The sequence below is a fragment of the Saccopteryx bilineata genome, chromosome 1 (assembly GCF_036850765.1).
Source record: "Saccopteryx bilineata isolate mSacBil1 chromosome 1, mSacBil1_pri_phased_curated, whole genome shotgun sequence".
NCBI lineage: Eukaryota > Metazoa > Chordata > Mammalia > Chiroptera > Emballonuridae > Saccopteryx > Saccopteryx bilineata.
The window spans coordinates 315,035,345-315,051,439 of NC_089490.1; the positions used below are offsets into that span (position 1 = coordinate 315,035,345).

At 36.3% G+C, this 16,095-nt stretch overlaps 1 protein-coding gene across 1 annotated transcript; it reads left to right on the forward strand.

Moving 5' to 3' along the window:
* The first annotated feature begins 2,352 nt into the window (after window positions 1-2,352).
* Window positions 2,353-15,548, forward strand: CASP1 (caspase 1). Its single transcript, XM_066253660.1, has 10 exons — window positions 2,353-2,454; window positions 3,059-3,325; window positions 5,467-5,535; window positions 8,711-8,826; window positions 9,497-9,670; window positions 10,435-10,669; window positions 11,080-11,223; window positions 13,565-13,674; window positions 14,537-14,643; window positions 15,447-15,548. The coding sequence occupies exons 1-9, from the start codon at window positions 2,448-2,450 to the stop codon at window positions 14,633-14,635; spliced, it is 1,221 nt and encodes a 406-aa protein (XP_066109757.1). The 5' UTR covers window positions 2,353-2,447; the 3' UTR covers window positions 14,636-14,643; window positions 15,447-15,548.
* The last annotated feature ends 547 nt before the right edge of the window (window positions 15,549-16,095 follow it).

Genomic DNA, 16,095 nt, shown 5'->3' on the forward strand with positions numbered 1-16,095 from the left:
CAGGGGTCTTCTGCCTTCTATGTAAAAACCTTTTATATTATCTACTGTTATTAAAATGATTTTGTTGTACAAGTTATCACAGGAAATTCTGACATGAGGATTTTAAATAAGTATACTTTCTTTAAAACAGTACATGTAACTGGACTGTTTCATTAATTTATTTTATAACTTTATCTATATAATACTATTTTCTAGGTACATATTTGAGTATATAGATATATCATTTCTATAATTTGTTTCCATTCTGTCCACAAATCCCCATCCAATGGTAGGTAATTCTGTTTCAGTCAGTACAGAAAGCAAGCTCTTTCTCTGATTTTTTGAGGCTTGAGTATGTTCATAAACACAAGGACAGAAGATTTTTTTCCATTCAGTTTGTCATTATAACCACTGTTTTTAATTTTTGAAATTCAACATTATTATGCTATAATTTGTATAACATAAAATGTATTTCTTTTTAGGATACTATATATATATATTTTGACTAATGTATAATGTAGAATAACACCATCAAGATGCTGAACTTTTCTCTCTCCCTTCAATGTCCCTTCTCTCCCTTTGCACTCAATTTCTCTCCATCTCCTCCTCAAGAGAATAGTTATCTGACTTCTATTAAAATGATTAGTATTTCTTATTCTAGAACTTTGTATAATTAGAATCATAGGGTCTCTGTTTTATTGCATGTGGCTTTCTTCACTTATAATACAAGTATAAAGTTTTTGTCAAGGTTGTTACATACATGTTTCAGCAACTTGCTCCTTTTTTATTGTTGAGTAGTATCCCAGTGTATGCGTTTACTGCAGTTTGTTTCTGCATGCACCTATGACAGATTTTTGGAATGCTTCCCATTCTTAGCATCTTCATTTTTGAAAACACATGGGCCCTTACTATGCAGTGACTCTCCACGTAGTTTTTCCAGGATCAATGGTTATGGTTCTACAAACCCAGGCTTACTGCCTGGCCATTCGTTCTGTGGCTCAAATGTCACTGTAGCAGGTTTTAACTCAGTGGTCTGTGTGCCTGCCTGCCTTGAAGTGACATGCTTTCAGAAATAAATGAATAGATATAAATGTGTAAAGGTAACAGCATACATTGCATTTCTGCTTTTTTCCCTACAACATTTCCCCCTGTGGCAAGGAGCATAGAATTTTGTTGCAAGCTGGATTGAGTAGGCTGCAAAGTAAAGATACAACCACCCTGAATAAACCCTTAGATGAAATTCTACACAGTTAATTATATTCTAATTAAAAAATAAATTTAACAGAGCACAGGGAGAAGCTGCTGGCCCTCATGTAAAAATGAATGTTTTTAATAGTATAGAATTTTAAAACAATAATAATATATTTATTAATATTTAATTTAGATATTTCCTGCATGTATGCACACACACACACACACACACACACACAGTGAATGTTTTAGTAACTCTGGGTTATTATTTTCTTAAAAAGCTAAGGTAATAATTCCAACATTATTTTTAGTAAATAATTTGGTAAATAATTTGATAACTTTGAAAGACTAATAAGCATTTTGTTATTAGTCCATTTTCCATCAACTATAAATTGGTTATGTTGAGTTTATTCTGGGACAAACAATTGAACACTTGTTTACAAAAAGCAGTGACTTCATTAGGATTTCCTGGGCTTTCTGTCTTTAGTTTTAACATCCTCCAATATTTCATAAACCACTTTCCTTATTAATTTCTCCTCCTAGTCTTACCACACTCTAACATTATCCCAATTACATTTTGGGTTTCAGGCTTGTCTTCTCTCCTTGAATGTGAGGCTATGAAGGCAAAGGACTATAGTTTGTGTGACTGAACCCCTGGTACCCACAAGAGCGTCTGACATAGAACAGATCATCTCTATATATTTACTAAGTGAACAAATGAATGAGATACAAGAGGATTCTCACAAAAGAAAAAATTAGATAGATAATTTGCAAATAAGTAACCTTGGCTAATTATTTCATTTTTAATTTAGAAACATCTAAATTAAAACTAATAGTAATAACTCATAATCTCATAGTGTGTTTACAATGTGCTGGACAATGTTTTCTGCAGTTTTCACATTTTTATTCAGACAATGCTCAAAGCTGTGTAGGTATGTAGTATTAATTAAATTATTTTACAAACAGAGGAATCAAAACATTGGAAAGTGCAATATTTTCCCCAGGTATGGAAGATTGAAATGCAAAATCAGACATTTTGAGTCCAAAATCTGAACTGTTGGTCTCTATAGTGTCCCACAAAACAGAGCCATCAGAAGAAACCAGTGGATTCTGGTGAAAAGATCTTTTCATTACTCATAGCAGAACTGCTCCTCAGCACCACATAGTTCCTAAAACAAGCATTTGGCATTTCTTAACATGTGTACACACCCTACTAAAAAGGAAGGTGGAACACGCTTTCAGTTTCAAAACCACACCAAGGTTAAGAGAGAACAGCCATGGCTGGTGAGTTCTTGCTGTTTAGTTTTATTACTGTCTAAGAGAACATGTCTTAGGGAAACGATTTGGGAAGTGGGTAGTTTTGGTGGAAGCTGTAATAAGCTTCTGTGAATGTTTGGATGAGCAAAGCTGAGGGAGTGGGAAAGAAGAGTAGGGAAGACTTTTACAGCGTTTGGAAAGGAAAGGCAAATTTCAGAAAGGAACTGTTGCTTCTCTGCTATTCTGCTATCGTTTTGCCATCTTAACTGAATTATCTGACAGAGGGTGTACAGTTGCAACAAGAAGGGTACCAGCAGTTGTTGTCCCAAAGGAAATGGGCCATCACTAGTTCATCATTTTACTATGCAGAGTTGAATAAACCTGAATCACTGTCAGGAAGATCTCTGATTTTCAGGCACTTACTTAGAGATTGTAAATTTCAGACTTCAGGCCATTCAGTGAGCAATCATGGATCATAGTGAGGGAAGAATAAGAGATGTTCTGGATGACTGAACTGCGGGGAGAGGTACATTTTATGGATTAAATACAAAGAAGGCTAGCTCCTTACTGCTGACAGAAGGGGGAAATGAGACTGTTTTAGTGACAGGAGAAATCCTTGTGCTTCAAACAGACAAGACCCTGAAGGAGAAGAGGAAGGCATTTATCCAGTCGGTGAGCCCTGGCACCATCAATGGCTTGCTCGATGAACTATTAGAGAAAAGAGTGCTAAATGAGGAGGAGTTTGAGAAAATAAGAAATGAAAATGTCACAATCATGGATAAGGCCCGAGCTTTGATTGACGTGATCATTCGGAAAGGGCCGAAGGCTAGCCAAATGTGTATCACTTATATTTGCGAAGAGGATTCCTGCCTTGCTGAGAAGATAGAACTCTCCTCAGGTAAGGTCAACAACTCAGAATGAAGTCCTCAGGTGAGCCCTGTGTCTTTGTACCCACATCTTACTTCTTTATTGGTCAGGTTAGTTTGTAGATAGCAAATAGGGCTTCAGGGCCCTATTTCTATGTCAGTGACACTGTGGTATGCCTCTGTTCTTTTCCTCTTTGTTCTTATGCCATTAGCCTCAGGAGCCTTCTTTGGTAGCTTAGTTGTTGAAACTTGAGGACAATCTTTTTTTTTTTTTTTTTTTTTTTTTTTTTTTTTTTTTTTTTACAGAGACAGAGTCAGAAATCTGTCAACTATTAATCTTGGGCTTTTGTTCAATGAAGTCCTCTGACAGCCCACAAAGGGCACTCTGGATTCATGCTGGGACAGGAGCCCTGACTGCAGTCACTGTAATCTGTACTTGCCTGACTCAGTGGCACATTCAGAGGAGAGAACACAGACCATTGGTTGCATAAGTCACTCATTTCAATTTTGAGGACATTACTTTACTACCCATCCTCTTGAGGCCATGATACAAGACTCAGGCATCTGAGCTGTCCCTTCTACTGTCCCTTTGTCCTTCCACACAGCAAAGACAGGATCTCAGGTGAACTACCAGCCACTGGTCACTTTCATACTTCCCAAATCCATCAGAAGCAAAAGTTATTCATTGAAAGTAAGAGGCCTTTTCCCCTAGGGACTGGAAGAACCTCTGCCTGTCTGAATGATGTAGCAAAGTTCGTATATAGGTAGTTTCCTGTTTTTTCTTCATTACTTCTTTTTCTTTTAACACTTTGCCCCAAAATAAAGGCAAGCAATAAGTAACAATAAGGTTCAGAATAATTGTACAATAGCCAAAGTTTTTTCTCCCATAGCCTCATTGCTTTCAATTCACAGTCCTTGAATTCTAGATGCACTTGTACAACCCACTACGATAACTCTAACAGCTGGCGTCTGCCTCCTCAGTCACAGTTGTCATGGCCTTGTCTCTCCCTCATTTCTTTATCAATTTCTTCCAGGGCCACAGACTATGGTAATTAGATATCTTATTTAAATGACTCTAATGAAAGAGATCTTTCTAAAAGAAAGTTGTTGGCATGTCCACTACTGCAATAGCATGGACTTTTCCAGAAAATGTTCTTGAATTTATTGATGGGTAAGTTAGTCCAGCAGTCTAGATGGGAAGGATAGGACAAGCTGCAGTTTGTTGTCTTGGGCTGGACATTTTCAAGGACAGCCTATGGGTCTCCCTCATTCAGAGCAGAAAAATGAACCATATTTTGTCTATGAAAATCTTGTATGGAATGAAGACTCAGGGTATTTCACATAAGATAGCTCACAAAAATTCTTGAAGTTTCTAGAATAAGTTTCTCAGGTGCATACTGTTATATTGAGATCTTTATAAAATAAAAGAACTTTAAATCTAATTCTTGTCCTTAAAATTGAAATGAGTGACTTTATGCAACCAAATGGTGTAACAGGTTTGTCCGTGTTCTCTCCTCAGAATGTGCCACTGAGTCGGGCAAGTACAGACTACAGTGACTGCAGTCAGGGCTCCTGTCCCAGCATGAATCCAGAGTGCCCTTTGTGGGCTGTCAGAGGACTTCATTGAACAAAAGCCCAAGATTAATAGTTGACAGATTTCTGTTTATATCCTAGCTCTATACTTTCCTGTTCTTTGGAAGTTAGAAAATTAAATTAACACTGATTGAGGGTGACCCATGAATCACCTCATCATCGCTTCCTGCTCTGATTAATCTTGGCAAGGATAAGAGCCCCCTGTTCTTAGTTTTCTCCAAAGTCTAGGTCATCTCTGAGTTAGATAACTTCACTTAGCACATACCTGTTATGCAGTAGTGGTCACCTCAGGAGCCACCTTGAAACATGTATATTAAGAGAATTCTTGATTCTATAGCTTATGGAATCTCAGTTGCACTTTCATCAGAAAGAGGAAATCAAGGAATTCACTTATAGACACTGTCATTCTGCTTCAAAAGAAGAGGCTTTTGGTCCCTGGTGATGAGTGTGGTTCTAGGTAGATCACATTTTGAATAGAATCAAAGCTTGTGGAAGTTATTTTAAATAGGGATTTTTCATCCCACTAAGGAATTTTTTTTCAGAAATGGTGACTATTTTAATGTCTTTTATCTCTCCTCAGGTTCTCAATCAGAAAATGATCATGCTACACAAGACCCCCAAGCAGCAATTCGTCCCTCCCAAATTAATGGTATGATCAAAGCAAGAACATTTTTGAACCCCATCTTTCTTGACATTAATTACAGATTCATGGGATAAACCCAGGGTGAGGAGGCAATAGGCCATTTTCTTAAATAGAACTTATGCCTTTTCTTTTTTTAATCTATTCTGCTTCAGCAAAAGTTACTTCTGCAGTTTTATTACCATGTTTATACTAACAAATTCTGCATCTGTGTCTCAAATTCTGACTGCCCACTTGAATGACTAGTCCTTCTGTATATAGTGCAGTCATATCTCCCACAGACCCCTTTTTCTATACATAGTCAGAACTGAACTTACCATCCGCCCTTCTCTGCGCCTTTTCTCCTACAGTTTTCTCTATGTTGGTTACACAACATCACCAAGTTATTCAAACTAAAAACCTGAAATTAGTACTGGAGCTTTTTATTCTCCTTCACTTTCACTGTTCAAACAGCGATCAAGTTTTATTGAGTCTTCTCTCAAATTCATCTCTGTCTAGTCACTTTTATTTCTATTACTATAGTTCACGGCCCTTATTCCCACAGTTCTCTATGATTCTCCAGCCAGAACTCTCATTATATTTTGTCTTGTATTTTTAATAATAAATTCATCATTGCCACAGTAGACTTTAAACTTTATGAGAAAATTTGAGATGTTTGATTTATTCATAAGTATGATTCCATCTAACAGTAGTTGGTTCATAGTGTGCATGCAAAACTATTTGTTCAAATAGTGTTTTACTAAATGATTTATCAAAATTTCTATTATTTGCTAGACTATTGGAAAAATATTTAGCACATGCTTACTATGTTAAAGACCCTGTTCTATGAACTATTTAGAAAGTAATAAACAAGATAAAAACAGTCCTGTTTTTGTTCACAAGTTATAAATGGTGAGGTATTTAAGAATCTCTATCAATAAATTAAATCTAGCTAAAAATGTTAGATGGATATAACATCACACACACCCAAATCAATTAAGAGGATATGGATTGCTGCAATAATATCAAACATTTTTAATGGTGCAGATATGATAGAAACTTATGTCTCATTCATGAATGAGTATATTTCATCAGTAGGCAACTCTCCACCAACAACTAACTCAGATAACTAGAGTTCTTCCATCATAGAACTCTACTATCTGTAATATATAATGCCAAAACCAGCAGAGGTCATAATCATCTAGATAATGGCATTGGAAGAAATATGGAAAATCATTTGTGAGAGATTATGCTAAGCTTGGCCTGGCTGTGTCATACCATAATTCTGCTTGCATTCCATTGTCTAGAACTCAGTCACATGCCTACATCTAACTGCTAGAGTGGTTGACAACATAGACTCACTGTGTGCCCAGGAAGGAGGAGACAGTGTCTTATTGAATAGCTAGCTAGTCTCTGCAACAAAAATTTAAATGCAAAATGTTTCATTTCAAAAAGTGAAGGTGGCACAAGAAAATCCCAAGTCCAAGATGACAAAGATCTTAAAAATATTTCAGTCCTCTCCTCTGGTGGTGGTGGGAAAGGAGAGGGAGCTGTGGTACATTTATACAATGGACACCACTCAGCTGTAAAAAAGAAGGGAATCTTACCTTTTGCGACAACATGGATGGACCAGGAGAGCATTATGCTAAATGAAACAAGTCAGAGAAAGACAAGTACCATATGATTTCACTTACATGTGCAATCTAATGAACAAAATAAACTAACAAAATAGAAATAGACTCATAGATACAGAGGACAGACTGACAGCTGTTGGAAGGGAAGGGGGTTGGGGGTTTGATAAAAAAAAGTGAAGGTTTTAAAGAAAGAAGACCCTTTTTTTAAATTAAAATATCGTAAATTTGAAGGAAACTTAGAAGCCCTAGAAACAAATATTTTACCAAATTTAGAAACTACTGTAGTAAATCTATAAAGGGTGGTAGCCCATGCATGTTTTCTTAAATATTTCATGGATGGGACACACACTATATAACCATAAGGAAACATACCTTATTTCTTTACTGAGAAAAATTAGCTCTAATATCCAAGTATTTCTCTTTAGTATATTCCGTTGTTCTCCAGTTTCCTTTATGAAAAAAATAGAATGTTTCTTCCACCTAATACTAATTTTATAACTATCTAATTATTTTTTACTTTACTTCTAATAAACATATTTCATGTTACCTTGGTTTGCCTAAGTGAATTTACTATAATTTTTTCAAATTTCCCTTTAAAGTTAAATATAATTTTCTTGTTTGAATAGCTTAGCTTCTGAAAGATGTTCTAAATATTTAGAAAAAATATTTATTTTTAAACAGATTATTTTAATTTTTAGTATATGCATCATACTGTTAGATGGCATTGAACTTGTAATAAAATAAACCATAAAGGTTTTACTTATATAAACCACTGTGCCTCATATATTTGTGTAATCAATGTGTAGTGCTTGACTCCATCTAGTATGCATCTTAATGTTAGCATTATTATTCTATTTTATAGTCATTCTAATAAATATATTTAATATTCCTCATCCTTCTCCCCATATGCACACACAGTAGAGAGATTCTGAAGAACAGGACAAAAACACATTTTTTCTACTTTCCTTCCTTACTTCTGTCCTTTCTTTATTTCCTCTCACTCAGTCCTCTTCATCTTCTTCCCTCTTCCTTCCTTTCCTCTTTCCTTCCTCCCTTCCTTCCTTCCTTCCTTCCTTCCTTCTTTCCTTCCTTCATTTTTTCCTTCCTTCCTTCCTTCTGTTCATCTCTAACACCTACTATTATGCTTATTAAGTAAATATAAAAGTAAGTAAATAAACATAAACATTTTAAGAAACATTACAGTAGAGTAATTAAGCTCTATTTCCATTAAACTTTATTCTCAACTTTATTTGAAATAAGTTTATATCTTAACAATTTCATTTAACATATTGTTTCCTGAGATGTCTATTATGTATGGCCTTGAAAAATTCCCTTTACAAATTTTTAATCTAAAATATTTGTAAAAATACTGATCCTAAGAGACAAAGGTAGATCCTTGTATCATTCCACTGAAAATCTCCTCTGGTTTGGTACTGTTAACAATTAGCCCAGGGTCTTTCTTCTAAGTATTTGTTTTCTCCTCTGTGTCTTCATATGAATATGACATTGTGAGAAGCACCAGGTGGGATGTTCACAGTGTCATTATTCATAATATTTATTGTCTGTTGCAGCTTTTTCGACAGTGAAAGACATCCCAGCTAAGTTTACATTCCCAGGACCAGGAGGGAGCCTCAAGCTTTGCACCCCAGAACAAGCCCAAAGAATATGGAAAGAAAAGTCAGCAGAGGTACTGTGCTCAGAGCACAGGATCTGGGTGAAAGAAACAGTGGAGACCATTTTAAAGGGCAGGGGCACTTTTTTAGAGCCAATTTCCTTGTGAGGGTCTGAAAAATTATTCTGCTGCTTCCCTTACTTAAAGAATTTCTACCTCTTAGAATTCCAAGCTTATGTATTGGGTTCCAAGTTTGTTTCAATGTCTTAAGTAAATAATTATAATAATAACAACAAAATGGCATTTGTTGAATGCTTATTATGAATCAGATGCTCAATCAGATACTAAGCATGTTGCATATAATAATATCTCTAAGACTCAAACGAGTTTATTTTATAGATCAAGAAGGAAACTGAAGAATAGATTATAAATTATTGCAAAGCCAGCAACCTGAAGAATCAGTTTTAAGATTCTGTAATTATTGTTTCAAAGTCTGTTCTTTCACAATCTTACCTCTCAAAAACAATTATAATATATCAAGAGGGCAGTTGTCATCTGGGTATTTGTAAACTCTATTCCAACTCCTAGAGTGAGATTCATTTGTTCTCTCTGTTTTTCTGTTTTTATCTATGGTTCCTGAGATCTGGTTTCTGGATAGGACTAGGGGCGGAGAAACAGTATACCCTCAAGATGATTATTTAATCAAAGAGAACAAGACTGTTTATGCAATGCACATTTTCAACAGATTTACCCAATAATGGAGAAGTCCACTCGCACACGTCTTGCCCTCATTATCTGCAACACACAGTTTGACAAGATTTCCAGGAGAGACGGAGCTGATGCTGATATCAGAGGTATGAAGATGCTGCTGGAAGATCTGGGATACACTGTGGTTTTAAGAGAAAATCTCACTGCTTTGGTAAGTTTTCCAGAATGTAGGGACAATGATCATGCCTTTCATATGTCTAAAACCACTTAATCTCTTAATAATCTAAAATTTAAATTTGTCCTTGGAGAGTCCTTAATGCTACCATAACCCCTTCTAACAGAGTCTTTTTGTTGTTGTTGCTTATTTTGTTTGTTTGTTTTGTATTTTAGCAAGAGTTAGTGAAACATTTCTTTGGGAATTGTTCTATTAACACAATAATACCCTTTCTTCTTTACTAGAAACTTTTGAATGGCATCCTATAACCTTATATCACATTTCTTTGAATTTTTTTTTTCTGTGACAGAGACAGAGAGAGAGAGACGGATAGGGACAGGCAGACAGGAAGGGAAAGAGATGAGAAACATCAATTCTTCATTGTGGCACCTTAGTTGTTCATTGATTACTTTCTCATATGTGACCCTTGACCAGGGGGCTACAGCAGACCAAATGACCCCTTGCTCAAGCCAACAAATTTGGGCTCAAGCTGGTGAGCCTTGATCAAACCAGATGAGCCCGCTCTCAAACTGGCAACCTCGGGAACTTGAACCTGGGCCCTCCACATCCCAGTTTGATGCTCTATCCACTGCAATACTACTGGGTCAGGCATCTTTCATTGAATTGAAACTTAAATTTCCTTTCATATCCCCTTGATTTTTCTATCAACCAGAAATTCTTTAAGTGTCTTTTTATTGAAATACCAATGTACTATGATAATGAAGCTCATAGTTTAAAATCAACTTTATGATTTCTTCCAGGACATGACTAGAGAGGTGAAGGATTTTGCTGCCCTCGAGAAGCACAAGACCTCTGACAGTACTTTCTTGGTGTTCATGTCTCATGGTATTCGAGAAGGCATTTGTGGAACAAAACACTCAGAGGAAGTTCCAGATGTATTAAGCATCAACACCATCTTTCAAAGTTTGAACACTAAGAACTGTCCCAGCTTGAAGGACAAACCCAAGGTGATCATCATTCAGGCTTGCCGTGGTGGTAAGTGGACATCAAGATATACAGGTTTTGACCTCATCATTTGTATACATCAAGTATTTTTCATTTGTTTATTTCTGCTCCTTAATGTCAAAGAACACCTACTGTCACCAAACAAAATTGTAGCTTCTGTGAGTTGTATAAATGGTAGTAGATATTTATTGCATTTTAAACTAAAGAGATCCCACGTTCAGTCTTAAGATTTTGATGTTTTAATGTAATTAGAATTCATGTAAGATTTAGCAAAAATAAGAGTTGTTACAAGGATAGCTGCCGAAATATGTGTATGTATGTGCATATGAATGAAAAATAGGAACAAATAAATGAGTAAATATGGTTGAACAGTGTTTTGAGGGAGAACACAATGCTCTTGCCTTTTGGTAGTAACAAGAAACCAAATATTGTCTTTCTAGAGAGCAAAGGGATAGTGTGGTTAAAAGATTCATCAGAAGCTGCTGAAAAGAGCTCCTCACTGGATCCAGAAGATTTGGAGTATGATGCCGTTAAGAAAGCCCACATAGAGAAGGATTTTATTGCTTTCTGCTCTTCAACACCAGGTAATGAGTGCCTTTGGAGGACACTTTTGTGGGCATTACCACTGCAGAAGTTCGCACACACTCTGTCGAGATTGGATGTGTGTTGAACTTTCCATGAGACTTCTAAAGGACAATTCAAGCAGTCCTCCCAGTTTATACCTTCAATTACCCTTATCTATAGAGATTGATAGAACATATATTTTTATTAACTCGGTAATTAGCAAACTCCCATTGTACAAAAACATCTTCCTGAAACTGTGAAAGGTAGATAGAATATTTACACTGAAATAAATTAGAATCTGACTCCACATAGGAAAGGTTCAAATGTTGGGATCAGTCAGTTGGTCAATTTGCCTAGACATTAGGTATTTACATAAAAGTAGTATTTAGAAGGGCAAGGAAAGGTAAAAAAGCAGATGAGGCACATTGAGTCTCTAAGTTAAACTGGTTTTAACTAGAAGTATAGACTGGATGAAAAAGAAGAAACCTTAATGATTTCTAAATCTAGGCTATAGAGTAAGACTAGGGTCACTTATATTCTGACCCTACCATTTACTATTTTGCAAACTGGTTTTAGTTATTTAGCCTCTCTGGGCTTTCTTTGATTTCCTTCTCACTGGTATATGTAAACACACATATTGTTCTAATGATTTAAATGAGATAATATATATGAAATATTGAGAATGATACAGAGTAAAGCACACACTAAATAATTATTATTAAATATATTTCCATCTGTAATTTTACTCAAGGTTTTTTACCTTGAGTTAAATTCTATATCATGGCTTAAATAAAAGTCAACCACTATGTTGTGAATTTTGAGGGCATTCACACTTTTTTGATTTCCTATGACCTTAAGGCCTTGCCTCTGTTCAAATAGTTTAATTTATAGATTCAATTATTTTCTGGTAATGAGACATCATCTCTCAGGAGATAGCCTAGTTCTGCATTGTGTTGACCATGTGTTAATATAGAAATCAATTTTTTTTTCTCAAAAATCAAGATCAATGACACTAGGCAAGAAGTCCCACACATTTACAGCTTAAATGTATTTAGCAGACTTTAGTATTAGACATAACTATTCTTTAAAATCTTTTCATTCTAGCCTTCCACAAAAGATTTACCTCTGTCTGTATAGTCCTTTATAGACCCCTGGCTTCTCAACACCCATCTTACTAATTTCTTTCTCCTTTTCTTTCACTTTTCTCACCCCTCCATTGTAGATGACTCTTAAAAATGTCAATTCCATTAGCTTCAGCTAGTTATCTTCCGACAGTAAACTGAACCCCACGGTCTCTGGTGTTAATCTCTACTACATTATAGTGCTCTCCTGAAGACACATGACCATTCACTTTCTTAATTTCACAAAGCACTTGCAGATATTTCTGTCCCCACCTCCTTCCTTTTCCTAGAACCAGTCTCATAAGACAGCTATAGCTTTAAATAGAATTTTCATCTCTTATTATTATGTATTTTATTACCATTATTATTGGCTAAAATGTTTTGTGAAAACCTGTGTCCATGGTTGAACATAGCTATTTAAACTGTTTATCTCTTGTGTATTTTTTTGTATGCTTTTAAAACAGCTTTATGATTTCTATGACTCTACTATTTATATAATCATCCATCAATATTTGTTTTTTATAAGACTTTGTTTTGTTCTCCAGTAGAATATGATCTTTTCCTCTTAAACCTCAATTAAGTTTGTACTTCTTTCATATTGCTACCATTTATAGATTTAGTTAATATTTTCTTTGTACAAATACCTTATGATCAATATTACTTGATTTGAATTTAATTATTTGCAAAGTAAGGTAGATATTTCAAAAGTTATTAATATAATTAACTTGTATAGGCTGGGTATAACATATCCTGTATTCTCCCACACACTTGTATTATATTTAATTTTTAAATACATTTTTGTAGCAGAAATGATAACCCCACCATTTGTAGTCAAGGTCATTGTATTTCAGAGAGTATAATTAACTTAAATCAGAATCAGTAAATAGCACTCTTGGGATCCACACTTAGGTATTATTTCCCCAAAGCCTCATCACTTCCCTCCACCCCCTTCTGCCTTTCCCTTCTTATCTACTAAATAAATCTACAGATCCTTAAACTCAGAGACTATGCCAACATAACATCTGCACCATATATGGTATCCTTTATATGACATCAATGATGATCAAGTATCAGTATAAAATATATTCATTAAATTTTGAGTTTATTCAGAAATAATGGCAGTGTATAGAAAACATGATGAACTTAACAGGCTTCCTCAGATGGAGTAGAAACCCTAGCATTCTATCTTTTTGGTGAGACAAAAGTTTTGCATGAGATTTGGAATATGTTTTATTCACAGATAATGTTTCTTGGAGACATCCTGAGAAGGGTTCTCTTTTTATTATGAAACTCATCGAACAGTTACAAGAAAATGCCTGTTCCTGTGACTTGGAGGAAATTTTCCGAAAGGTAAGGCTCTATATGTTTTTAATACTTTACTTCTCTGGATATTTGACTATTCCAGTTGGAAACCTGGTAAGCAGCTCCTGAAATGGTTATCTTCCAAAAATGGCCTTCTTCCCAAACAAACTTTAAGGTATTTTGGTGACTTGGCAAACCTGAAAGCCAGCTCCAATCAGCTATGATCTATAAATCAACTCCTCAAAAATAATAATTTGCCCTGGCCGGTTGGCTCAGTGGTAGAGCGTCGGCCTGGCGTGCAGAAGTCCCAGGTTCGATTCCCAGCCAGGGCACACAGGAGAAGTGCCCATCTGCTTCTCCACCCCTCCCCTTCTCCTTCCTCTCTGTCTCTCTCTTCCCCTCCGGCAGCCAAGGCTCCATTGGAGCAAAGATGGCCCAGGCGCTGGGGATGGCTCCTTGGCCTCTGCCCCAGGCGCTAGAGTGGCTCTGGTCGTGACAGAGCGACGCCAGGGAGGGGCAGAGCATCGCTCCCTGGTGGGCAGAGCGTTGTCCCCTGGTGGGCGTGCCAGGTAGATCCCGGTCGGGCACATGCGGGAGTCTGTCTGACTGTCTCTCCCCATTTCCAGCTTCAGAAAAATAAATAAATAAATAAATAAATAATTTATTTTAACTCCCCTCTATCTCTAAGTAGACAAATGAGTAGTCTCCAATTTGCCTGTGTTTATAGGTATTAGATCTAACAACAGATTTTAAAAGTCCCATCATTCCATGCTTAGATGATCATGATTCTTAAAGATGCACAATCTTTTTGTTTTTATGATTATTTTGCTGTACTGTTTGTAATTTTTCCAGCTTAAGTAAAGATTCTTCCTTTCAAGAAAAAAAAAAATAGACTTTATTTTTCTTTTAGGTTCGATTTTCATTTGAGTTACCAGATGGTAGGGCACAGATGCCCACCACTGAAAGGGTGACTTTGACAAGACATTTCTACCTCTTTCCAGGATATTAACATAATAAGTAAGTTGTATTAGTGTCATTGACGTGTGTGTGTGGTGGAGGTGGGCAGGGTTCAGGAAAGAGGGCCTCAATTTCATCCAAATAAGGTCTCATGGTCTAGTGTAATAAATGAGAGGTACAAAAAGGTGCCTTTCTGCTGGTTCCATGAAGACTACATTCTTTTTCTCTTAAAGGCTGGCAGAATTGAATGGCTCTTTCTTAGGGGTAAATGATATAGATTGAGTTGTGGTCATAAAATGTTAAAAATTGAGGCCCTGGCTAGTTGGCTCAGTGGTAGAGCATCGGCCTGGTGTGCGGGAGTCCCAGGTTCAATTCCAGGCCAGGGCATGCAGGAGAAGCGCCCATCTGCTTCTCCACCCCTCCCCCTTTCCTTCCTCTCTGTATCTCTCTTCCCCTCCCGCAGCCAAGGCTTCATTGGAGCAAAAGTTGGCCTGGGCACTGAGGATGGCTATATGGCCTCTGCCTCAGGTGCTAGAATGGCTCTGGTTACAATGGAGTGGAGTGATGCCCCAGATAGGCAGATCATCGCCCCCTGGTGGGCATGCCAGGTGGATCCCGATCGGGCACATGCAGGAAGGAGTCTATCTGACTGCCTCCCATTTCCAACTTCAGAAAAATACAAAAAAATGTTAAAAATTGGGTTTTAGAAGTTCCCCTTTTCACCCAGTGGGGCAATGTTTAGACATAACATATGCTCTTCCTTCTTATAAGTATGTATGTCTTCCTAAGTGGAGTGATCTTTTAACTTGCATTTCTTTTAGCAAAACCCATTTTTATGTTTGTTTTATTTCTTTTTCTTGTAGGAAGCCAAGAGTTCTGTCATTTTGTTCTTGTTTTTGGACTTACGTCTGCAGGAAACAGACATTTTTTTAAACATTTTTATAAATCTGAAATAAAAAAAATAAAAAAAGTTGTCATGGGTGTTTTTTCACTATGAAAAGACAGGGGGTGGAATTTAGAGCAGGTAATGCATTTGAAGTCTTTAGAGTTGATCCACGAGAGCTGAATTTCCTAACAGCACTATTATTCTAGAAACTATTTTCTGGGCTTTCGGTTTTAGAAATCTAGATGCAAACTGCAGTAGATACTTGACTTCAAAGAATTTGGAGAGATGAAGAATGTGATAAGATACTTATCCAAAATCCAAGTGTTTACTACTACAAAGGTGACCAACTTTTTCACAATGAAAAAGAGGACAAAAATAAATGGAAGAAAACAATGTTGTAAATAAAAGAAACATTTTATTCATTGCAACAATAATATATTTTAATTTTTTTATTTTTTTATTTATTTATTTTAGAGAGGAGAGAGGGAAAGAGAGAGAAAGGGGGGAAGAGCAGGAAGCATCAACTCCCATATATGCCTTGACTAGACATGTGCAGAGTTTTGAACCAGCAACCTCAGTGTTCCCAGGTGGACACTTTATCCACTGCACCACCAGAGGTCAGGCAA

Coding starts and splice junctions, on each gene's coding strand:
- CASP1 (XM_066253660.1), top strand. Junction 3,326..5,466: donor GAAGATAGAACTCTCCTCAG/GTAAGGTCAACA, acceptor ATCTCTCCTCAG/GTTCTCAATCAGAAAATGAT. Junction 11,224..13,564: donor TTTCTGCTCTTCAACACCAG/GTAATGAGTGCC, acceptor TTTTATTCACAG/ATAATGTTTCTTGGAGACAT.